This window comes from Oncorhynchus mykiss, chromosome 7 (assembly GCF_013265735.2).
Source record: "Oncorhynchus mykiss isolate Arlee chromosome 7, USDA_OmykA_1.1, whole genome shotgun sequence".
NCBI lineage: Eukaryota > Metazoa > Chordata > Actinopteri > Salmoniformes > Salmonidae > Oncorhynchus > Oncorhynchus mykiss.
In genome coordinates, this window is record NC_048571.1 from 68,724,702 (window position 1) to 68,751,369 (window position 26,668).

Here is a 26,668-nt window from a genome sequence, read left to right on the forward strand (position 1 = left end):
TCCAAATAACTGATTTATGTTGACGTGCTAGAACCACTTAAGAGCAACCTCTAATGTTCTGTCTGCTCTCTCTCTCTCTCTCTCTCTCTCTCTCTTGCTGTTTCTCTCCCTCTCTTCCCCTCTCTCTCTTTCTCTCTCTCTCTCTCTCTCGCTCTCGCTCTTTCTCTCCCCCTCTCTCTCTTTCTCTCCCCCTCTCTTTCTCTCTCTCTCCTCACAGATGCAGATCTACCTGTACAATTCTGATGACTTTGACAGTCTCAGTGCGGCCATCAAGGAGAAACGCATGATTGCTGCGCTGGCTGTGTTCTTTGAGGTAAGACTGGCTTTGGGCTGTGTTGTTAGAGGAGATATTTTGGTTTCAGTTGTTCCCAAACACAATGAAACAGGAGGGTAGATGGTATGAATATAGTGCTCATTGGGATGTATAAACAACAGTAATGGATACACTGATCGAAAGCTGCTTGCTCTCCTGAGGCACATGCAATCTTTCTTCCTTGTCCTCGCTTTACTTCCAACTTCCCATATCCCTGAAAGAGAAGCACAGACAGACAGATGGATGTCTTCAGGGAGTCATTACGGTGAAAGAGAAGCACAGACAGACAGGTGTCTTCAGGGAGTCATTACGGTGAAAGAGAAGCACAGACAGACAGACAGACAGGTATCTTCAGGGAGTCATTACGGTGAAAGAGAAGCACAGACAGACAGACAGACATGTGTCTTCAGGGAGTCATTACGGTGAAAGAGAAGCACAGACAGACAGACAGACAGGTGTCTTCAGGGAGTCATTACGGTGAAAGAGAAGCACAGACAGACAGACAGGTGTCTTCAGGGAGTCATTACGGTGAAAGAGAAGCACAGACAGACAAGTGTCTTCAAGGAGTCATTACGGTGAAAGAGAAGCACAGACAGACAGGTGTCTTCGGGGAGTCATTATGGTGAAAGAGAAGCACAGACAGACAGACAGACAGGTGTCTTCAGGGAGTCATTACGGTGAAAGAGAAGCACAGACAGACAGACAAGTGTCTTCAGGAAGTCATTACGGTGGAAGAGAAGCACAGACAGACAGGTATCTTCAGGGAGTCATTACGGTGAAAGAGAAGCACAGACAGACAGACAGACAGACAGGTGTCTTCAGGGAGTCATTACGGTGAAAGAGAAGCACAGACAGACAGACAGACAGGTGTCTTCAGGGAGTCATTACGGTGAAAGAGAAGCACAGGCAGACAGACAGACAGACAGGTGTCTTCAGGAAGTCATTACGGTGGAAGAGAAGCACAGACAGACAGACAGGTGTCTTCAGGAAGTCATTACGGTGAAAGAGAAGCACAGACAGACAGACAGACAGACAGACAGACAGACAGACAGACAGGCAGGTGTCTTCAGGGAGTCATTACGGTGAAAGAGAAGCACAGACAGACAGGTGTCTTCAGGGAGTCATTACGGTGAAAGAGAAGCACAGACAGTCAGACAGACAGATGTCTTCAAGGAGTCATTACGGTGAAAGAGAAGCACAGACAGACAGACAGGTGTCTTCAGGAAGTCATTACGGTGGAAGAGAAGCACAGACAGACAGACATGTGTCTTCGGGGAGTCATTACGTTGAAAGAGAAGCACAGACAGACAGACATGTGTCTTCAGGGAGTCATTACGGTGAAAGAGAAGCACAGACAGAGTCAGAGAACAAGGGCTTCCTCTGCCGCTATCTCTTAAAAATCCCCTCTTTACCTAAAATAAAAGTATTTGTTCGTCTGCCTGCCTGTCTGTATTAGTATGTGGGTTGTTACAAAAAGCTATTGGACAAGTAGCTATATGGTATTCTAAATAAAAAAACAAATATTTTATTTCTGCAATGAAATTAACCTTCTACTGAGCACACAAGGATGAGGACTCCACTTTGTTTCCCTGTTGGTTTGTATCTGTGCACTAACCCAGCATCATCACTCTCCAACATACACCCACAATGATCAATAACATGTTGGTACAATTATTTTAACATATTGGACCATGCATATAGCCTATGCACAGTCCATATTATCAGGTATGCTATTAAGAATAAGCATTATCACCTGTAGCCCAACTGATGCAGAATTGTGGCTAGAAATAAATAGGCTGAAGCATGAGGTTGTCTATCTGCATTTAGCCTATTGGACTAATCATTACAGATCCCAAATGGATTCTATTGATGAATGTTGTCCCAAAAAATTGCATACGCACAGTGAATATAATGCCACCCGGAGTAACACGCCCCATGCCTGTACTTCTCACAGAAACCACTTAATGTCACCATCCCCCCCAACACCTTCCCTGGTTGCCAAATGATTTTGAGGTAGGGTAGCGTTTTACCCTAAGTTACCCTACAGTTGACCCGTGTTACATTTAACCCCACTCTCCCCTATGCACTCACAGCATATTGCTGAGTAAAAGACAATTTATGAATTTATGCTTGATCCAAAAATGTGGTGCGTTGCCTCCGGAGGCATTCAGAGGCCAAATTCATCGCCGTGCCCCTCCCAAATTTTGTAACAATGCGGAGGGCGCCATATACATGACATGATTTCTTGATGGTAGGTAGGGGCGGGAGTTCCTGTATAAACACAAAATCACTTCCTCGACAACTTCCTTCACACCAGCTCTGCTCAACAGAAGTATGAATGCCCTGACTTCTGCAGAGGACGTCTCACCATTAATGCAGCATGGAAAATGCAGATGTCAGATTGACCATGCAGCGCCTTTTAGGTGCTTAATAATACCGCTGCACAAACAAGTGTGAAAAACAGCTCCAGACCATTATTCCTCCTCTACCAAACTTTACAGTTGGCGCTATGCATTGGGACAGGTAGCATTCTCCTGGCTTCCGCCAAACCCAGATTCATCCATCGGACTGCCAGATGGTGAAGCGTGATTCATCACTCCAGAGAAGTCCAATAGTGTCCAATGGCGACAAGCTTTACACCACTCCAGCTGACGCTTGGCATTGCGCATGGTAATTGTAGGCTTGTGTGCGGCTGCTCAGCCATGAGAACCCATTTCATGAAGCCCTCGACGAACAGTTATTGTGCTGACGTATCTTCCAGAGGCAGTTTAGAACTCAATGGTGAGTGTTGCAACCGAGGACAGACTAATTTTACGGGCTGCACGCTTCAGGACTCGGCGGCCCCGTTCTGTGAGCTTGTGTGGCCTACCACTTCACGGCTGAGCCGCTGTTGCTCCTAGATCTTTCCACTTCACAGTAACAGCACTTACAGTTGACTGGCGCAGCTCCAGCAGGGCAGACATTTGACGAACTGATATGTTGGAAAGGTGAAATCCTATGACGGTGCCACGTAAGTCACTAAGCTCTTCAGTACGAGCCATTCTACTGCTAATGTTTGTCTATGGAGATTGCATGGCTGTGTGCTCCATTTTATACACTTGTCAGAAACGGGTGTGGCCGAAATAGCCGAATCCACTCATTTGAAGGGATGTCCACATACGCTTGTATATTTAGTGTAGATAAACTATTAAAGTAAGTGGTTTTCTGATTCTTCTATTCAGTACTCGTTCTGGTTGCAGATGAAAAGTAAATATGGACTGTTCTAGCATCTTCAAAGTGCGCCTCAGCAGAATATTTTTTTCATGTTCCAGATTTTTTGAGGTGTGTCGGCAAGGATTTAGCCATGGCAACGCCACAGTAAAATGGCTGGTTCTATTTCTATTACACTGATGTGGTCTATCCTAACACTCAGAGCCACACAGACAAAGTGGCCGGCACAGTTCCTCTCTGACAGAGAGGCAGGCAGGTTGGAGTGGGGACACAGGTGTTTCTAGGTCTGTGGCTAGACAACAACGGACCTTGTGTGATTGAAGACCTAAATGCTACCACTGTTTTTCTGACAGCCCTTCAGCAATTAGCATCAGCGCCAACACACATGCATCCCGCTGAATTACATTTTAAAGAGCAGGACACACACCTGACACACATATACACACACACAGACACACCAGTTTACCATTTCTAATCGACCTGCATTTGGGCTCCCTGAGGGTGTATGAATGGTCGCCATGGGGTTCATATTATTATCCACATTCAGCACTTAGTTACAGACTATTACTCTCATTGGACTGACCTGAATTAGGAATGGGAAGGAAGATGAGGAGGAGGAGCGGTCCCCATATCTCAACACTTTTCCCCTCTTAAGTGTAAATAGCACATTGGGAATGTTGGTAATACATGTGAAGCGTGTTCTGAACTGAGTGTGGGTACTGTAACTGCTGTTCTGGGCTGTCCTGTAAAATATCCTGTCTCTTGTTTGTTGTCTTCAGGTGGGGCGGAGAGACAATCCATCTGTAGAGCCCATCATCCAGGGACTGAAACGGGTGGTACACCACGGTGAGTATACCACGGACACTCACACTACTACTCTCTCTGTGTTCTCACTGTGCTGCTGTTCAACAACCGTAGTTCTATAGCACTTCTCAGTTAACTACAGAGTCAGCAGGGCCCCAGGTTCTCAGTCTTCCCACAGAAACACAGATAGAAATACAGACACGCTAGTTAAAGAGGGCCTTGGCTTTATCACTTTCGCTATAATTCATACTAATTATTGGATTTATATAGTGCTTTTCTACCAACTGAGGTACTTAAAGCGCTTTACATAGTAATGGGGAAACTCACCTCATCCACCATTTTTGTGCCAGAACACTCACCTGAGTGAGGAGTGATTTTATACCAATTAGGGGGATGATATCAGGGATAATACCCCTACTCTTATGATAAATGCCATGGGATTTTTTTTTAATTACCCCTTTTTCATTGTATCCAATTGGTATTTACAGTCGTCTCATCACTGTGTCTCCCGTACGGAAGTTCGAGAGCCGTGCATCCTCCGAAACACAACCCACACTGCTTCTTGACACAATGCCCACTTAACCCAGAGGCCAGCCACACCAATGTGTCAGAGGAAACGCTGTACACTTGGTGACAGTGTCAGCATTCACTACACCCAGCCCGCCACAGGGGTCGCTAGTGCATGATGGGACAAGGACATCCCTGCCGACCAAACCCTCTCTTAACCCAGACGACACTGGGCCAATTGTGCTTCGCCCCATGGGTCTCCCGATCACGACAGAGCCTGGACTTGAACCCAGAATCTCTAGTGGCACAGCTAGCACTGCGCCACTCAGGAGGCCCTAGTGCCATGGGATTTAAATTACCACAGAGGGTCAGGACACCTTTTAGCTTCCCATCTGAAAGACAGCACCTTATGCAGGGCAATGTCCACTTCACTGCTTTAGGGACATTGGGATCTCCTTAGCCCTTCAACACCACTTCCAGCAGCATCTGGTCTCCCATCCAGCCAGGACCCACCCTGCTTAGCTTCAGAAGCAAGCCAGCAGTGGGATGCAGGGTGGTATGCTGCTGGCTATAGAGGTCACACACAAGAGCACTCAATGAATGTCCACAAAAAAATACAAATCAAAAAAGAGACAGAGAAATGATTTCCCAAGTTGTTGTTGTTTATGTTGTTTGTGAGGTTAATGTTTTGTTCATCACACATCTCCTTGACTGTCTATTTTCAAACATCACACATCTCCCAGACTGTCTATTTTCAGACATCACACATCTCCCAGACTGTCTATTTTCAGACATCACACATCTTCCAGACTGTCTATTTTCAGACATCACACATCTCCCAGACTGTCTATTTTCAGACATCACACATCTCCCAGACTGTCTATTTTCAGACATCACACATCTCCCAGACTGTCTATTTTCAGACATCACACATCTCCCAGACTGTCTATTTTCAGACATCACACATCTTCCAGACTGTCTGTACATCGAAATTCCGCGCCTCTCATCTGATCTTCCATCCATTTGTTTAAGCTTTTGGAGATATTTTACCTTGGCTTTTATTATTAATCCCAAATTAGAGTCTGACCACAAGCTGTGAGCCCAGTCTTCCATCAAGAGGAAGGCAGTACAGCGAGTTCCCACACCCTGCTTCTCTCCCTGTGTAGCGCTGCAAAGAAGAGACGGAAAAATTCATTGCATCTAAACCTCAATTTGTCAACACTCTGTCTCTCTCGCTCACACACACACACACACACACACACACACACACACACACACACACACACACACACACACACACATCATTTACATACACAGCAGCAGCATCAGATGCATGCTTGCTTGTACCATTAATGTTTAATGCTAGGGTTACACAGATAGACATGCCTAGCTATGATGTGTATGGTCTGAAAGCGGAGTTAGCTGGTGTCGATACAAACATGAGTAATGTCGTGTCTCAACCAGCCCGTATCCGATGTGCTTTACCATGTTTCCCTAATCCCCTACTGCATCTGCCTGAACACACACACACACACACACACACACACACACACCGGCCTGAACGAATTGCCCCTCAGGGATTCATGAAGTTGTATTGCATATGGAGCCATGCCGCTGTGTATGTGTGCATGCACACTTTGTGTGTACCAACACATACAGCTGGGTTAACAATGTGCTACTGACGTAGTTCTCTTTATGTGGGTCCACTCAGAGACAGACGGAGAGAAAACGTGTTAATGGAAGAAGGGAATAAACTGAGAGCATATGGTCTCTTTACTCATGCTGATTCATCTCACACAACTGGAGCTCCTCCGTGCTTCTCTGGGTCTTTATCCCATTCATTACACTGACTATCTATACTGAATGATCTGCCATGGCTGGAAGGGGGTAGAATGGGGCTAGCAGGCAGGTGGTATGGCTAGGTTTAGTGAACTAAAAAGCATGCTGGGTTGTGTTGTTCTGATGGTCCAAGGGAGGCTCCTGGTCCTCTGGCTGGGTACTTAAGCTATGTCCCAAATGTTACCCTATTCCCATAGGGCTCTGGTCAAGTAGTACACTACATAGGTGATATGGTGCAATTTGGGACGCACGATACTGTCCTCTTCTAGCTGGGTGGCGGTGATGGGCTTTCCGCCAGCTTGTTAGCCTCAGCCATCCATTCATTATCAGGCCTGAGGCAGCACCACCATATGGCACTGGGCTGTCTTACTACTGAAACAACCCACGATGTCAGTAACAGAAAGGGGCTGTGCTGTCTGACTACTGACACGACCCACGATGACGGGAACAGAAAGGGGCTGTGCTGTCTGACTACTGAAACAACCCACGATGTCAGCACAACCCCTTTCTGTTACTGTCTGACTACTGAAACGACCCAAAATGTCGGGAACAGAAAGAGGTTGTGCTGTCTGACAACTGAAACGACCCACGATGTCAGTAACAGAAAGGGGTTGTGCTGTCTGACAACTGAAATGACCCACGATGTCAGTAACAGAAAGGGGTTGTGCTGTCTGACTACTGAAAGGACCCACGATGTCAGTAACAGAAAGGGGCTGTGCTGTCTGACTACTGAAACGACCCACGATGTCAGTAACAGAAAGGGGTTGTGCTGTCTGACAACTGAAACAACCCATATGATGTCAGTAACAGAAAGGGGTTGTGCTGTCTGACTACTGAAACAACCCACGATGTCGTGAACAGAAAGGGGTTGTGCTGTCTGAGGTCAGGCGGTAGTAGAGATGCTGTGACTACTGAAACATCCCATGATGTCAGGAACAGAAAGGTGCTTCCGTTGGGACACATCTGCTCTACACATTTGCTCTACACGTCTGCTCTACACATCTGCTCTACACGTCTGCTGTCTCGTCCCACTCCCCATAGTCCAGAGTATAGGGTCCTCTTCATCCTTCCATAGTAACATATATGACTGTTACTAGGATCTTCCTCATACCCACATGGCTTGGTTTATATCTTAACCCCAAGCTCAAGGTGCTGCTGCCACCACAGGTTGTCTCCAGCTCCCACTTTACTACCCCGGATTGTAACAGCAGCCTCTAAACACGGGAGGATGTATCCAAGGAGGGAACTCTCTCTCCCTGTGGTTACAGCGGGCTACAGCAGCCCACCGATGGATTAGCTGTCAGAGCAGGACACTTATCTGATCGTCCTCCTCTTCCTCTCCTTTCTGTTAAGCCCTGATGTTGCCAAACAAATGCCAGAACGAGGTTTTTAGGCAGGAAATCTCCATGTAAAACAGGACGCCAGCGAAAATCTCTTAGTGATGTTCCCAATAACTGTCAGTTGTAAATAAACACAGATCCTCCTACCTGATTTCAAATAAAATACTAGACCTATGGGTGATTATGCACAGTAAATAAATGCACTGTAATCTGAACATTTGGGGATTGAAATAGGTGTAAAGACACACTATGCCTATTTTCTATTTAAATATGTGGGAATAATCTACACTTTGTTTACAGTATGTGGGTCTCTGAGTGTGTGTGGGAATATGTGAGAATGCTGTTCATTGACTACAGCTCAGCGTTCAACACCGTAGTGCTCACTAAGCTCATCACTAAGCTAAGGACTCTGGGACTAAACACCTCCCTCTGCAACTGGATCCTGGACTTCCTGGCGAGCCGCCCCAGGGGGTAAGAGTAGGCAACAACACATCTGCCACGCTGATCCTCAACACTGGGGCCCCTCAGGGGTGTGTACTTAGTCCCCTCTTGTAATCCCGGTTCACCCACGACTGCAACACCATCATTAAGTTTGCTGACGACACAACAGTGGTAGGCCTGATCACCAACAACGATGAGACGGCCTAAAGGGAGGTGGTCAGAGAACTGGCAGTGTGGTGCCAGGACAACAACCTCTCCCTTAATGTGAGCAAGGCAAAGGAGCTGATCGTGGACTACAGGAAAAGGCGGGCCGAATAGGCCCCCATTTACATCGATGGGGCTGTAGTGGAGAGGGTCGAGAGTTTCAATTTCCTTGGTGTCCACATCACCAACAAACTATCATGGTCCAAACATACCAAGACAATCGTGAAGAGGGCACGACAAAACATTTTCCCCCTCAGGAGACTGAAAAGATTTGGCATGGGATCCTCAAAAGGTTCTACAGCTGCACCATCGAGAGCTGGTTGCATCACTGCCTGGTATGGCAACTGCTCAGCATCTGACCATAAGGTGCTACAGAGGGTAACACTTCTTGGAACTGTATTATTGATTAAGGACTTGTAAGTAAGCATTTCACTGTAAAGCCTACACTTGTTGTATTCGGCACATGTGCCAAATAAAGTTTGATTTGAGTTGAGTGTGTGTGTGGGTCTCTGAGTTTGTGTGTGGGTTTCTGAGTGTGTGTGTGTGGGGGTTTCTGAGTGTGTGTGTGTGTGAGTTTCTGAGTGTGTGTGTTGTTCTCTGAGTGTGTGTGTGGGTCTCTGAGTGTGTGTGTGGGCTGTGTTTGTGTGTTGATATGTGCGTTCCCGTGCTCTCTATTCTCCCCTCAAGAGAACGATGATGTGTTAGTATTTCTCTGTGTTCATGTGTAAGTTCGTTATTTTGTGTTGATGTGTTAGTTAGTTTTTCTCTGTGTTGATATGTTAGTTTGTTTTTCTCTGTGTTGATGTGTTAGTTTGTTTTTCTCTGTGTTGATGTGTTAGTTTGTTTTTCTCTGTGTTGATGTGTTAGTTTGTTTTTCTCTGTGTTGATGTGTTAGTTTGTTTTTCTCTGTGTTGATATGTTAGTTTGTTTTTCTCTGTGTTATGTTAGTTTGTTTTTCTCTGTGTTGATGTGTTAGTTTGTTTTTCTCTGTGTTGATATGTTAGTTTGTTTTTCTCTGTGTTGATATGTTAGTTTGTTTTTCTCTGTGTTGGTGTGTTAGTTTGTTTTTCTCTGTGTTGATGTGTTAGTTTGTTTTTCTCTGTGTTGATATGTTAGTTTGTTTTTCTCTGTGTTGATATGTTAGTTTGTTTTTCTCTGTGTTGATATGTTAGTTTGTTTTTTTCTGTGTTGATATGTTAGTTTGTTTTTCTCTGTGTTGATGTGTTAGTTTGTTTTTCTCTGTGTTGATATGTTAGTTTGTTTTTCTCTGTGTTGATGTGTTAGTTTGTTTTTCTCTGTGTTGATGTGTTAGTTTGTTTTTCTCTGTGTTGATATGTTAGTTTGTTTTTCTCTGTGTTGATGTGTTAGTTTGTTTTTCTCTGTGTTGATGTGTTAGTTTGTTTTTCTCTGTGTTGATGTGTTAGTTTGTTTTTCTCTGTGTTGATATGTTAGTTTGTTTTTCTCTGTGTTGATGTGTTTGTTTGTTTTTCTCTGTGTTGATATGTTAGTTTGTTTTTCTCTGTGTTGATATGTTAGTTTGTTTTTCTCTGTGTTGATGTGTTAGTTTGTTTTTCTCTGTGTTGGTGTGTTAGTTTGTTTTTCTCTGTGTTGATGTGTGTTTTATTTTTTTCTCTGTGTTGATGTATGTGTTATTTTTTTCTCTGTGTTGATTTGTTAGTTTGTTTTTCTCTGTGTTGATGTGTTAGTTTGTTTTTCTCTGTGTTGATGTATGTGTTATTTTTTTCTCTGTGTTGATGTGTTAGTTTGTTTTTCTCTGTGTTGATGTGTTAGTTAGTTTTTCTCTGTGTTGATATGTTAGTTAGATTTTCTCTGTGTTGATGTGTTAGTTTAGTTTTTTCTCTGTGTTGATGTGTGTATCTGTTCTGTCTCTCCCCCTTTCAGAGAAGGAGACATTCCTGAGTCCATTTATCCTGAGGGATCTGCTACCATCATCGTTGGGGAGTTACTACCGCTACACAGGCTCTCTCACCAGCCCGCCCTGCAGCAAGGTGGTCGAGTGGATCGTCTTCTCCAGGCCCGTCTTACTCTCCCACTCACAGGTCAGTTACACATGCACATACACACACACACACACACATTTTGGGGAGTAAACCTGTATTCCCATTCAAAATACTATTTTCCCTAACCCTTAACCTAACTCCTAACTTTAACCCTAAACCCTAAAACTAACCCTTAAGCGTAACATAGCATTTTAACAAATTCAGGTTTTGAAAAAAACTTTTGAAAACTTTTTTAGTTTTTCTACCTTGTCAGGACATTCTGGGGACTTGTCAGGACATTCTGGTGACTTGTCAGGACATTCTGGGGACTTGTCAGGATATTCTGGGGACTTGTCAGGACATTCTGGGGACTTGTCAGGACATTCTGGGGACTTGTCAGGATATTCTGGGGACTTGTCAGGACATTCTGGGGACTTGTCAGGACATTCTGGGGACTTGTCAGGACATTCTGGGGACTTGTCAGGATATTCTGGGGACTTGTCAGGATATTCTGGGGACTTGTCAGAATATTAGGCCCTGATAACGTAGGAAAACATGTACACACACACTATCATCTCGGCTTGGGCGGTATACCGCATATACCGTAAATCGGGATATTTGGAAAAAGCCACGGGATGGTTTTTCAATACCGTCAATTCAATTGAAACTAAGTTTTTTCAATTTAACTGTCACATTATTTGGAAGATTACAGTAGTCCCCAGTCACATGGGGATTGTTGACAAACATACAAGGACAAGAGACCTGAGCCTTGTGAGTCACTCATGGTTTTGTAGTGCCAGGTGATCTAATTACAGTATGGAATTAACAACTAAATGTTTGCCAGCTAGATATCTTATAACTGTTAAGTTAACTATCTAAAATGTGCTAAATGCTCTGCAATTTTGCATTTGGCTTGCTAATTTAGTAGCTAGTTAGCTATCTAGCTGTGGTTAGCTTCTTCCAAAATCAAGCATTCACTTGCTAACAGCAGAGATCACCCCTCCTGGATCAAGATCCTTGCTGGCTAATATTTGTGTTGTGTGTGCATCAAACTGTGAGTAGCATTGTTGAGTTACTTGTATAGTTTAGGACAGAAACTGTACAAAATGTTCGCAATGCGCTCGTTACCTTTTAGTTAGTATTCTCTATGGGATTTGCCATGTACTTGTTAGCATTGCTAACCTTCGGATTATAGCGTATCAGTGGGGTTAGAAAACAGCGCTCCCTGTGTTCCGTGCCGGTATTACCGAATATCCCGGTATGGCACAAGGTTGATATGAAGGTATGACAATTTGGAGACTGCTCAAGTTTACTATTATCCCTCTGTTTCTATACACCAACCTACTCCTCCCCTCTTCCCCTCCTCCCTTCCTCCTCCTACCCTTCCTCTCCTCCCTCCTCCTTCTCTTCCTATGTGTATCAAACATTAACTGCCTGTGTGGGGGATGATTAAACAGGTATAGCCAATTACTGCTACAGTATGTGAATTATAGGGGCTGTGAACACACACAAACAGACTGGCTGCGGGCAGCTACAGGCTTTTAAATTCCCTCTGACACCAGGTTGACTATCACACTAAATACTGGAGGTGACTGCATATTTACTGCACATGACCTCTCCTAACATTACCTACACACCACACCACACAGTCTCCCAGCTGCTTTATTTTTTACATTTTTAAAAACTTTGTTCATTGGATTTTCAACACCCAGCATTTACAAAATATTTGCACTTGTAAGTTATTTGGTAGTAATAAAAAACAACACATCAAAGACAACAATACAGCAAAACAAAGAGTGAGACAGAAACATAATATATATATTTTTTAAACAAAGACAAAAGTATATATATTTTGATACAGTTGCTACAGGTCAACTATCACAGATAATACAGTCATCCAGTCCTTAATATAGTCCTTCAGTCCTTAATACAGTCCTCCAGTCCTTAACACAGTCCTCCAGTCCTTAACACAGTCCTCCAGTCCTTAACACAGTCCTCCAGTCCTTAACACAGTCCTCCAGTCCTTAATACAGTCCTCCAGTCCTTAACACAGTCCTCCAGTCCTTAACACAGTCCTCCAGTCCTTAACACAGTCCTCCAGTCCTTAACACAGTCCTCCAGTCCTTAGGACAGTCATCCAGTCCTTAACACAGTCATCCAGTCCTTAATACAGTCCTCCAGTCCTTAATACAGTCCTCCAGTCCTTAAGACAGTCCTCCAGTCCTTAAGACAGTCCTCCAGTCCTTAATACAGTCCTTCAGTCCTTAACACAGTCCTTCAGTCCTTAACACAGTCCTCCAGTCCTTAACACAGTCCTCCAGTCCTTAACACAGTCCTCCAGTCCTTAACACAGTCCTCCAGTCCTTAATACAGTCCTCCAGTCCTTAACACAGTCCTCCAGTCCTTAACACAGTCCTCCAGTCCTTAGGACAGTCATCCAGTCCTTAACACAGTCATCCAGTCCTTAATACAGTCCTCCAGTCCTTAATACAGTCCTCCAGTCCTTAAGACAGTCCTCCAGTCCTTAAGACAGTCCTCCAGTCCTTAATACAGTCCTTCAGTCCTTAACACATCAACAAAGAGAAAATCAGTCCTCCAGTCCTTAATACAGTCCTACAGTCCTTGACATACCAGATGCCGTGTGTACACATGCCAGGCCTCTTACATCACCGATATAGAAATATACATCACTCTGGAACTGCAGGGAAATCTAGTAATTTAACATAAGAAAAGAAGGGAGCCCACATTGCATAGAATTTGTCTACAGACTCATTGAATTTTTTCCACTTTATGCAATTCAAAACGGATTTAATACAAAGAGCATGAGAAGGGGGTGCAGAGGATGTCCATGTAAGTAAAATGAATCGTCTCGCTAACAAAGTGATCAAGGCAATTACATCCTTATTCATTTTGGTCAGTTGTATTGTGGGTAAGGAAACCCCAAATAATGCAATTAAAGGGTCTGGCTCAATCTGTGTGCCGCTTAATTCTGAGAGTGTGTTAAAGATGTCTTTCCAGAATCCAACAAGAGATGGGCAACACCAAAACATGTGTACATGATTACCTGGAGACTGGTTACATCGTACACAATTAGGGTTCACACATCCTTGTAAATTTTGGACAATGTTGCTTTGGTCCAGTGGGCCTTATGAATGAGTTTGCATTGAATGAGACCGTGCCGAGCGCAAATAGAAGAGCTGTGTACCCTTTTGAGTGCCCCTTCCCATAGTTCATCAGATATTTCCTCACCCCGTTCCTCCTTCCATGAGGATTTAATATTGTTTAATGAGGTGGTTTGTAGTGAGCAAATTTGGACATAGATTATTGACAAGGTGCCTTTCAGAGTAAGAAGTGGGATAAGAAATGTGTCAAACTGTGTTTCACCAGGAAGGGTGGGGAATCGGAGATCTATGTTGTGGATGTACCTCAGGATTTGTAAGAACATAAAGAAGTGTTGTCTGGGAGATCAAATTTTGCTGATAATTGTTCAAATTGACTAAATGTATTGTTAATATAGCTCTCTGAATCTTTTAATGCCAAGACTAGACCATGTTGAGAAAGCACCATCATGGGGAGAAAGCACCATCATGGGGAGAAATATGAGTTTGAGGCTACCGGAGCCAAAGAAGAGGTTGTCTGAAACCCAAAGTGGCGCCTAAATTGATTCCAGATCTTCAATGTTGTTTTGACACATAAGGAGGAGTAAGGGCCTTTAACGGAGGAGTAAGGGCCTGTAACGGAGGAGTAAGGGCCTGTAACGGAGGAGTAAGGGCCTTTAACGGAGGAGTAAGGGCCTGTAACGGAGGAGTAAGGGCCTTTAACGGAGGAGTAAGGGCCTTTAACGGAGGAGTAAGGGCCTGAAACTGAGGAGTTAGGGCCTGTAAACGGAGGAGTAAGGGCCTATAACGGAGGAGTAAGGGCCTTTAACGGAGGAGTAAGGGCCTTTAACGGAGGAGTAAGGGCCTTTAACGGAGGAGTGAGGGCCTGTAATGGAGGAGTAAGGGCCTGTAAACGGAGGAGTAAGGGCCTGTAAACGGAGGAGTAAGGGCCTGTAAACGGAGGAGTAAGGGCCTGTAACGGAGGAGTGAGGGCCTGTAACGGAGGAGCGAGGGCCTGTAACGGAGGAGCGAGGGAAGACAATGATGCCGGTATAGATGAGGCGGCCTCCATCTCTAGCCAAATTGGGAGTGGGAATATCTCTCTGCTCTGCAACCAGTACTGAATGATCCTAAGGTTAGCAGCCCAATAATATAATCTGAAATCTGGTAGTGCTAGACCGCCGTCTGGTCTAAGCCTCTGCAAAAGCTGTTTTCGTATCATAAGGGGCTTTTTGTCCTATATAAAGTTAGAATTAGGCTGTCAATATTTTTGAAAAACGTATTGGGAAGAAAAATCTGATAGAGATATAAGAATTTAGGAAGAGTATTCATTTTAATAGAATGAATTATTGCGACTAAGGAGAGATGTAGCAAAGACCAGCGTTCAAAGTCGTCCTTAGTACGGGTTAAAAGAGGAGCAAAGTTGGCCTGAAAAGTGTTTTCAAATCTGATTGTGACATGCACCCCGAGATAAGTAAACCTTCTCAGCTGCTTTATAAATGTACTGCTACTGTAGAAAGGATAATAAATAGCACATCAAGTGCTTGGCTTTTAATAATCCTTTCTCAGTAAGACGTGGTCTTATGGTCTTATTTGGATTATCTTAGTATGTGCAGCACTTGGTTATATGCACAGATATTCACATATCTCCTTGAGTGTACAATTGCATGTTTGAAGAGCTCCGGATGAGATATGTCCACAAACCTGCAGCAGAGGACAAATCCTTTGTTCTGTATTGGATCACTGGATGCAGAGTATTGACTGTGTACTGCAATGTTTTATGGCGTTCATATATGGTCTCTTATGAATACGTAATTCATTTTTCCATCCGTCCGTAGAAGAAATTGATTCTAGCCAGTCTTTAATGGTTAGTCATTACAGCACTCTGCAGGACATCAGTCAAAGAGATCGATGGCAGAACATTTGCCCCATTGAAATGTTACACACTTCTGGAGCCAGTCGAGCTGAACAGAGGCACGTTTATGTCCTTTGCTTCAGGGACACACACATGCACCCCCTCCAACCAACACACAACACACACACGCAAAACAGTCACATGCACACGCACACACACTGCTTCTGCCTTACTGAAGCCTATCCCTCTCTCTCTCTTCTTCTGTCTAGCTGGAGGCATTCTACTCCATCTTCACCACGGAGCAGCAGGACCATGTGAAGTCAGTAGAGTACCTGAGAAACAACTACAGACCCCTCCAGGACCTGGACAACAGGGAGGTGTCGAAGTCCGCTGTTAAAGACGCCTGGCAGAGGGACCTGACTGACAGCCTGGGACTAGGTACAGATGTCATCACAGACGCATCCAGAGGTACCACACTATACACTCTCTTACATTCAGTCAGTCTGTCAGTCAGACACATCCAGAGGTACCACACTATACACTCTCTTACATTCAGTCAGTCAGTCACCAGACACATCCAGAGGTACCACACTATACACTCTCTTACATTCAGTCAGTCTGTCAGTCAGACACATCCAGAGGTACCACACTATACACTCTCTTACATTCAGTCAGTCTGTCAGTCAGACACATCCAGAGGTACCACACTATACACTCTCTTACATTCAGTCATTCAGTCAGTCAGACACATCCAGAGGTACCACACTATACACTCTCTTACATTCAGTCAGTCAGTCAGTCAGTCAGTCACCAGACACATCCATAGGTACCACACTATACACTCTCTTACATTCAGTCAGTCACCAGACACATCCAGAGGTACCACACTGTACACTCTCTTACATTCAGTCAGTCAGTCACCAGACACATCCAGAGGTACCACACTATACACTATCTTACATTCAGTCAGTCAGTCAGTCAGTCAGACACATTCAGAGGTACCACACTATACACTCTCTTATATTCAGTCAGTCAGTCAGACACATCCAGAGGTACCACACTATACACTCTCTTACATTCAGTCAGTCAGTCAGTCAGTCAGTCAGTGAGACAGTCACCAGACACATCCAGAGGTACCACACTATACACTCTCTTACATTCAGTCAGTCAGTCAGTCACCAGACACATCCAGAGGTACCAGACTATACACTCTCTTACATTCAGTCAGTCAGTCAGTCACCAGACACATCCAGAGGTACCAGACTATACACTCTCTTACATTCAGTCAGTCAGTCAGTCACCAGACACATCCAGAGGTACCAGACTATACACTCTCTTACATTCAGTCAGTCAGTCAGTCAGTCAGACAGTCACCAGACACATCCAGAGGTACCAGACTATACACTCTCTTACATTCAGTCAGTCAGTCACCAGACACATCCAGAGGTACCACACTATACACTCTCTTACAATTAGTCAGTCAGTCAGTCAGTCACCAGACACATCCAGAGGTACCACACTATACACTCTCTTACATTCAGTCAGTCAGTCAGTCAGACAGTCACCAGACACATCCAGAGGTTCCACACTATACACTCCCTTACATTCAGTCAATCAGTCACCAGACACATCCAGAGGTACCAACACTATACACTCTCTTACATTCAATCAGTCAGTCAGTCAGTCACCAGACACATCCAGAGGTACCAATATAGCTGATCTGATCAGACCTTACACTACTTCTCACCATGCCACTCTGTCTTTCACTTAATGCCTGTCGTTTGTCTATACCAGTGTTTCACAAACTCAGTCCTAGGGAATCCAAGGGATGCATGTTTTGGTTTTTGCCCTAACACTACACAGCTGATTCAAATGGTTGAAGCTTGATGATTAGTTCAGTCAATCAGTTTTTCAGTTGTGCCTTTCTTTGTCTTTGTATGAAATCTTTTTCATTGCTTTATTTTGCATTACAAACATTGTTAGTTGAGGCTCCGCTAAAACCGGTCGAGTTCATCCAGAAAGGACCCTGCCTCTTTAAACGTCAGCTCTCTTTGTTTTGAGTGTGGCTGGCAGAGAGAATTGAATGGGAGTGATTGTGATGAAGTGGGAGCTGGCGCTGTAACGGGCTACAGGATTGAGTAATCATCATTAATATGCACACAAAAAATTGTCATACAAATTAAGTTGTGAAATTGCTCTGTCTCTCTCTCATCTTTGGGGCGGCAGGGTAGCCTAGTGGTTAGAGCATTGGACTAGTAACCAGAAGGTTGCAAGTTCAAACCCCCGAGCTGTCAAGGTACAAATCTGTCGTTCTTCCCCTGAACAGGGAGTTAACCCACTGTTCCTAGGCCGTCATTGAAAATAAGAATTAAAATAAATAAACCTCTTTTCCATTTCTGTCCCATTTTCTCTCAACATTTCTCTCAGACGTATCCTCTCTGATCCCTGGGTCTATAGATATATACATTTGAAGTCGGGAAGTTTACATACACCTTAGCCAAATACATTTAAACTCAGTTTTTCACAATTCCTGACATTTAATCCTAATAAAAATTCCCTGTCTTAGGTCAGCTAGGAGCACCACTTTATTTTAAGAATGTGAAATGTCAGAATAATAGTATTGAGAATTATTTATTTCAGCCTTTATTTCTTTCATCACATTCCCAGTGGATCAGAAGTTTACATTCACTCAATTAGTATTTGGTAGCATTGCCTTTAAATTGTTTAACTTGGGTCAAATGTTTCAGGTAGCCTTCCACAAGCTTCCCACAATAAGTTGGGTGAATTTTTGCCCATTCCTCCTGACAGAGCTGGTGTAACTGAGTCAGGTTTGTAGACACTTTTCCATTCTGTCCACACATTTTCTATATGATTGAGGTCAGGGCTTTGTGATGGCCACTAAAATACCTTGACTTTGTTTTCCTTAAGCTATTTTGCCACAACTTTGGAAGTATGCTTGGGGTCATTGCCCATTTGGAAGACCCATTTGTGACCAAGCTTTAACTTCCTGACTGATGTCTTGAGATGTTGCTTCAATATATCCACTTAATTTTCCTTTCCTCATGATGTGATCTATTTTGTGAAGTGCACCAGACCCTCCTTCAGCAAAGCACCCCCACAACATGATGCTGCCAACCCCGTGCTTCACAGTTGGGATGGTGTTCTTCAGCTTGCAAGTTCCCCCCTTTTTCCTCCAAACATAATGATGGTCAATATGGCCAAACAGTTCTATTTTTCTTTCTTCAGACCAGAGGACATTTCTCCAGAAAGTACGATCTTTGTCCCCATGTGCAGTTGCAAACCGTAGTCTGGCTTTTTTTATGATGGATTTGGAGTAGTGGCTTCTAACTTGCTGAGCGGCCTTTCAGGTTATGTTGATATAGGACTCGTTTTACTGTGGATATAGATACTTTTGTACCTGTTTCCTCCAGCATCTTCACAAGGTCCTTTGCTGTTGTTCTGGGATTGATTTGCACTTTTCGCACCAAAGTGCGTTCATCTCTAGGAGACAGAACGCGTCTCCTTCCTGAGCGGTATGACGGCTGCGTCGTCCCATGGTGTTTATACTTGCGTACTATTGTTTGTACAGATGAACGTGGTCTACAGGTCTTGGCTGATTTCTTTTGATTTTCCCATGATGTCAAGCAAAGAGGCACTGAGTTTGAAGGTAGGCCTTGAAATACATCCACAGGTACACCTCTGGATCTGTGTAATCTGAGGGATATATGTCTCTCTAATATGGTCATACATTGGACAGGAGGTTAGGAATGTTACGATTAACTAGGAGTGGTGGGTGGAATCAGGCGCAGAGAGCAGGGTTCAGTAGATTGTCAAATTTATTCTCCGGCGCATCAAAACGGTCACGCCAACACACAGGGCGCATACAATTTACCAGCCCAAACAACAGGACCAAAATAGTCCGGAGAATACATACACGAAAAAAACACCATCCAACAGAGTAACAAAAAACAAGCCTGCACAAATACCCAGCGGGCCTAGTGCCCTTAAATAGCCTACAAACAAACACTAACTTAAAACAGGTGTACCCAATTACCCAATAACCAAAACAAACGGAAAGGGAATCGATGGCAGCTAATAGGCCGGCGACGACGACCGCCGAGCGCCGCCCGAACAGGAAGAGGCACCATCTTCGGCGAGGTTCGTGACAAGGAAGTGCAGCTCAGTTTCCACCTCCATTTTGTGGGCAGTGTGCACATAGCTTATCTTCTCTTGAGAGCCATGTCTGCCTACGGCGGCCTTTCTCAATGGCAAGGCTATGCTCATTGAGTCTGTACATAGTCAAAGCTTTCCTTAAGTTTGGGTCAGTCACACTGGTCAGGTATTCTGCCACTGTGTACTCTCTGTTTAGGGCCAAATAGCATTTTAGTTTGCTCTGTTTTTTTGTGAATTCATTCCAATGTGTCAAGTAATTATCTTTTTGTTTTCTCATGATTTGATTGGGTCTAATTGTGCTGCTGTCCTGGGGCTCTGTGGGAATCGCTTCCTTTTAGGTGGTTGTAGAATTTAATGGCTCTTTTCTGGATTTTGATAATTAGTGGGTATCGGCCTAATTCTGATCTGCATGCATTATTTGGTGTTCTACATTGAACACGGAGGATATTTTGGCAGAATTCTGCATGCAGAGTCTCAAATTGGTGTTTTCCCATTTTGTGAAGTCTTGGTTGGTGAGCGGACCCCAGACCTCACAACTATAAAGGGCAATGGGCTCTATGACTGATTCAAGTATTTTTAGCCAGATCCTAATTGGTATGTTGAATTTAATGTTCCTTTTGATGGCATAGAATGCCCTTCTTGCCTTGTCTCTCTGATCGTTCACTGCTTTGTGGAAGTTACCTGTGGCGCTGATGTTTAGGCCAAGGAATGTATTGTTTTTTTGTGTGCTCTAGGGCAATGGTGTCTAGATGGAATTTGTATTTGTGGTCCTGGGAACTGGACCTTTATTGGAACACCATTATTTTGGTCTTACTGAGATTCACTGTCAGGTCCCAGGTCTGGCAGAATCTGTGCAGAATATCTAGGTGCTGCTGTAGGTCCTCCTTGGTTGGTGACAGAAGCACCAGATCATCAGCAAACAGTAGACATTTGACTTTAGATTCTAGTAGGGTGCGGCCGGGTGCTGCACACTTTTCTAGTGCCCGTGCCAATTTGTTGATATATATGTTGAAGAGGGTGGGGCTTAAGCTGCATCCCTGTCTCACCCCACGACCCTGTGGGAAGAAATGTGTGTGTTTTTTGCCAATTTAACTGCACACTTGTTGTTTGTGTACATGCACTTTATAATGTTGTATGTTTTACCCCCAACACCACTTTACATCAATTTGTATAGCAGACCCTCATGCCAAATTGAGTCGAAGGCATTTTTGAAATCAACAAAGCATGAGAAGACTTTGCCTTTGTTTTGGTTTGTTTGGTTGTCAATTAGGGTGTGCAGGGTGAATACATGGTCTGTTGTACGGTCATTTGGTAAAAAGCCAATTTGCTCAGTACATTGTTTTCATTGAGGAAATGTACGTCCTCTTCTCTGCTCTCCTTCCTTCTCTGCTCTCCTCCTCGCTGCTCTCCTTTCTCCTCCTCTCTGCTCTCCTTTCTCCTCCTCTCTGCTCTCCTTTCTCCTCCTCTCTGCACTCTTCTCTTCTCTCCTCCTCTCTGCTCTCCTCTCTCATATCCTCTCTCCTCTTCTCTCCTTTCCTCTCTCCTCTCCTCACTCCTCTCTGCTCTCCTCTTCTCTCCTCTCCTCTCTGCTCTCCTCCTCTCCTCTCTGCTCTCCTCCTCTGCTCTCTTCTCTCCTTCTCTGCTCTCCTCCTCTCCTCTCTCCTCCTCTCCTCTCCTCTTGCCTCCTCTCCTCTTTACTCCTCTCTGCTCTCCTCACTTCTCTCTTTACTCCTCTCTGCTCTCTTTACTCCTCTCTGCTCTCTTTACTCCTCTCTGCTCTCCTCTCTGCTCTCTTCTCTGCTCTCCTCCTCTGCTCTCCTCTCTCCTCCTATCTGCTCTCCTCTCCTCCATCTCTCACCCAACCTAACCCTCTCCTCACGTCCCACCTCCATTTCATGTATACATAATTCACACTACTTTCACATAATTTTTTCAGTGGAATAATGGGGCAATCTAAGACAGAAAACATAGAGCTTCCTGCCTTGACACTGGTTGTAGACAGCCTCTGAATCCGTTGTCTAGTAACTCAACATTCCATGCGGAGACAGACAGACAGACAGACAGACAGACAGACAGACAGACAGACAGACAGACAGACAGACAGACAGACAGACAGACAGACAGACAGATGGACGGAAGGACACATGGATATGGATGTCTTTCCGGTGACCATACTGTGGCCTACATCACCCTCCTGAGGTTAAGTATAGTACTGCAGCCATACAGTGTGTAAGTGAGTGAGTCATCCTATTCTCTAGTACCACAGATGAGACGACTGACTCACTTAAATATAGAACCACAGAAGATGACTAAAGAAGTTGTCAACAACACTACACATGCCTGACTCCTGTTTCAGATTCATCACCCACATTCACTCCTCCAGTCTACAGACCCTGGTCTCTATCCCTCCACCCCTCCAATCGTTCGTCCCACCTACCTCCATCCCTCTTGCTCTCCACCATTCCATCCCTACTTCCTCCATCTCTATATCCCTCTATCTCTCTACTCCTTCATCCCTCCATTCCTACTTCCTCCTTCCTCCATCCCTCTATCTCCGTCTCGCCAGTCCTCCATCGCTCCATCCAGTACCCTAGAGACTGGTTGGTTGGACTATACCAGAGCCCTGTGTGTTGAGGCTCAAGGCTCCTGTCTTTATGAGCTTATGTGTTCTTTCAGTCTGGTTAAAGCTGCTCCTCTGGAAACCAGCGGCTGGATGAGTCAGCAGTCAGACAGTAATAAAATATGTAGTTTCTCCTCAGGCTGCCTGCCTGCGACCCACGCATGTAGCACACACACACACCTTGCCATTATCAGATCAGCCTGAGTGCTGAAGAGATGTCAACACAAGCAGCAGTCCGCCGAATGAATCCTTTTATTTTTGACCTGTTTCTGTCTCCATCACCACTTCATTCATCAGAAAAACAAGTCCTCAAGGCTTTCTCTCTCTCCTATCCTCTTCCACCCTGGGTGGGTTTTATTGTCATATAAATCATGTGTTTATCGTTTCTCTCTCTCCTATCCTCTTCCACCCTGGGTGGTTTTATTGTCAAATAAATCATGTGTTTATCGTTTCTCTCTCTCCTATCCTCTTCCACCCTGGGTGGTTTTATTGTCAAATAAATCATGTGTTTATCGTTTCTCTCTCTCCTATCCTCTTCCACCCTGGGTGGTTTTATTGTCAAATAAATCATGTGTTTATCGTTTCTCTCTCTCCTATCCTCTTCCACCCTGGGTGGTTTTATTGTCAAATAAATCATGTGTTTATCGTTTCTCTCAATCCATCCGTCTCCTCTTTCCTCTCTTTCACCCCTCCTTCCCTCTCCATTCTGATTTTCCTTCTTCAACCCCTCCCCCCACACCTGCTTCCCTCCTCCCCCCATCTCCCTCCCTCCCCCTCACCAGTCTGCAGCAGTGCCCCAGTCAACATGAAGATCCAGCCACTGAACGGCACTGCCCTGTTGGTGAGCTGGCAGCGCCCGCTAGTGGTCTACCACCCGCCTATCACCAGCTTCATGGTGTCCTACAGCTGGATGAAGAGTGACGTGGCCTACGAGAAGACTGGGGACCAGAACATGGTGAGACACAGAACGCTGTGCAGACTGTCAGTCCGTCTCAGTTGCCTGGCTGGAAATGGACACTCCAGGTCTGTCTGTCACAAATCAAATCCCATTTTATCGGTCACATGCTTTGTAAACATCAGGTGTAGACTAACAGTGGAAGTCTTCCTAAAGGGCCCTTCCCAACAAGGAAGGAAGAGAGAAAACATAATAACAGATAAATACACAAGAGTAACGAAAACTTGGCTATACAGTATATACGGGATACCACAACTGAGTCAATGTGCAGGGGTACGAGGTCATTGGGGTAGATATGTAAATATTGGTAAGGATAAAGTGACTGGGCAAAATAGTTAGTGTAAAAAGGGTCAATGTAGATAGTCCTGGGAAGCTATTTGGTTAACCATTTAACTAACAATTCAGCAGTCTTATGGCTCGGGGGTAGAAGCTGTTCAGGGTCCTGTTGGTTCCAGACTTGTGCATCGGTACCGCTTGCCGTGCGGTAGAGAGAACAGTCCATGACACACACACTGCACCGAGACTCCCACTGTGATGTGTCCGATGGGCTCAGCTCCCTCCAGTCTAATGTGTCAGTGAGAGATACACACCACGTCTGTCACTGTAACGTGGGATCTCAGTGAAGTTCTCTTTTTAAACACATCATGGCAGTCTTCTCATTCAGCCAGGGGTTGTTGTTGATATAGTTCACGCCTTCACGTTAGTTTCCAACTTGGATGTGTTGACTATTTAGACTTGCCAAATGGAGCCTATCTTGTCTCATCCTCTAAATACACTATATATACAAATGTATGTGGACACCCAATAGACAAACAATCTCCATAGACAAACATTGGCAGTAGAATGGCCTTACTGAAGAGCTCAGTGACTTTCAACATGGTACCGTCATAGGATGCCACCTTTCTAAACAAGTCAGTTCGTCAAATTTCTGCCCTGCTAGAGCTGCCGTGGTCAACTGTAAGTGCTGTTATTGTGAAGTAAAAACATCTTGGAGTAACAACGGCTCAGCCCCGAAGTGGTAGGCCACACATTCTCCACAGAACGGGACCGGCAACTGCTGAAGCGCGTAGTGCGTAAAAATTGGCTGTGCTCGGTTGCAACACTCACTTCCGAGTTACAAACTGCTCTGGAAGCAACGTCAGCACAAGAACTGTTCGTCAGGAGCTTCATTAAATGGGTTTCCATGGCCGAGCAGCTACACACAAGCCTAAGATCACCATGTGCAATGCCAAGCGTTGGATGGAATGGTGTAAAGCTCGCTGCCATTGGACTATGGATCGGTGGAAACGCGTTCTGTGGAGTGATGATTCACGCTTCACCATCTGGCAGTCCGACAGACAAATCTGGGTTTGGCAGATACCAGGAGATTTTTATTTATTTTTTATTTTTTTTATTTTACCTTTATTTAACTAGGCAAGTCAGTTAAGAACAAATTCTTATTTACAATGACGGCCTAGGAACAGTGGGTTAACTGCCTGTTCAGGGGCAGAACGACAGATTTGTACCTTGTCAGCTTGGGGGTTTGAACTTGCAACCTTCCGGTTACTAGTCCAACGCTCTAACCACTAGGCTACCCTGCCGCCCCAATGATTGCTAACTGCCCCAATGCAGAGTGCCAACTGTAAAGTTTGGTGGTGGAGGATTAATGGTCTGATGCTGTTTTTTATGGTTTGGGCTAGGACCCTTAGTTCCAGTGAAAGGAAACCTTAACGCTAAAGCATACAATGACATTCTGGACGATTCTGTGCTTCCATGTTTGTGGCCATTTCTTGTTTCAGCACGACAAATCAAAGTTTATTTGTCATGTGCGCCGAATTCAACAGTGAAATGCTTACTTACAGGCTCTAACCAACAGTGCAAAAAAGGTATTATGTGAACAATAGGTAAGTAAATAAATAAAACAACAGTGATATTTAACAGTAGCGAGGCTATAACAGTTTCCCTGAATTGTTGACAATGCTACGGTGCACAAAGTGAGGTCCATATAGAAATGGTTTCTCAAGATAGGTGTGGAAGAACTTGACTGGCCTGCACAAAGCCCTGACCTCAGCCCCATCGAACACCTTTGATATGAATTGGAACGCCAACTGCGAGCCAGGCTTAATCGCCCAACAAGACCTAATCGGTGCCCGACCTCACTAATGCTGTTGTGGCTGAATGGAAGCAAGTCCCCGCACAAATGCCGCAGCAATGTACCAACATCTAGTGGAAAGCATTCCAAGAAGAGCAAAATAAATATTTCTCTCTACTACTCTCTCTACTATCTCTAAATATTTCTCTCTACTATTATTCTGTCATTCCACATTCTTAAAGTAAAATGGAGATCCTAACTGACCTAAGACAAGGAAATCTTACCAGGGTTAAATGTTAGGAATTGTGAAAAACTGAGTTTAAATGTATTTGGCTAAGGTGTATGTAAACTTCCGACTTCAACTATATATATGAGGCCATACAGAGGAGGATTTGGCTGTGAACAATAATTTTAAAGGAATAAACATAGACTGCAGGAAAACACTGTCTCAGGAGAGACGATGCAGAGACGTCCATCTCTCTTTGCCTACAATCAATCTCGCTCTCTCTCTTTTCATTTGCCATATCACCACACTCCTTCATTCTTCCCTCATGTCAGCCCCCTTTCCCCATTCTCTGCCCACTTCATTTCCATTTTTATTTTCAATCTCCGTCCTTATCTGGGTTATATCAGGGAACTGCAGGCTTCCTGCAATCATAGTTGAATCAATTGAAACCACTCAAGCCCTTAGTTTCACATCCCCTCCTCTCATCTCCCCTTCGGCCAATGCAATAACCCTCCATTCTGGAGACCATCTCTGACGTAATTAACTTTAACCAGAGTGGCCCCTGATGCGTCACACAGTGCAGTGATGGACAGGTAAGGACACAGAACGGGTAGGTGAAGACACAGGGGGGAGTAAAGGGTAGGTGAGGACACAGGGAGGAGTAAAGGGTAGGTGAGGACACAGAACGGGTAGGTGAGGACACAGGGAGGAGTAAAGGGTAGGTGAGGACACAGGGAGGAGTAAAGGGTAGGTGAGGACAGAACGGGTAGGTGAGGACACAGGAAGGAATAAAGGGTAGGTGAGGACACAGAACGGGTAGGTGAGGACACAGGGAGGAGTAAAGGGTAGGTGAGGACACAGAACGGGTAGGTGAGGACACAGGGAGGAGTAAAGGGTAGGTGAGGACACAGAACGGGTAGGTGAGGACACAGGGAGGAGTAAAGGGTAGGTGAGGACACATGGAGGAGTAAAGGGTAGGTGAGGACACAGGGAGGAGTAAAGGGTAAGTGAG

General features: G+C 44.7%; 1 protein-coding gene across 2 annotated transcripts in view; it reads left to right on the forward strand.

Moving 5' to 3' along the window:
• LOC110528344 (receptor-type tyrosine-protein phosphatase gamma) overlaps positions 1-26,668 on the forward strand; it is a 222,085-nt gene that overhangs the window by 155,945 nt on the left and 39,472 nt on the right. The window contains exons 5-9 of one of the 2 annotated variants that reach the window (XM_036983923.1): positions 218-313; positions 4,303-4,369; positions 10,561-10,718; positions 15,881-16,049; positions 23,187-23,359. In XM_036983923.1, coding sequence (XP_036839818.1) covers positions 218-313; positions 4,303-4,369; positions 10,561-10,718; positions 15,881-16,049; positions 23,187-23,359 — 663 coding nt within the window. Of the gene's footprint in view, positions 1-217; positions 314-4,302; positions 4,370-10,560; positions 10,719-15,880; positions 16,080-23,186; positions 23,360-26,668 lie in introns of both variants that reach the window. The other variant, XM_036983922.1, reaches the window with a different exon arrangement.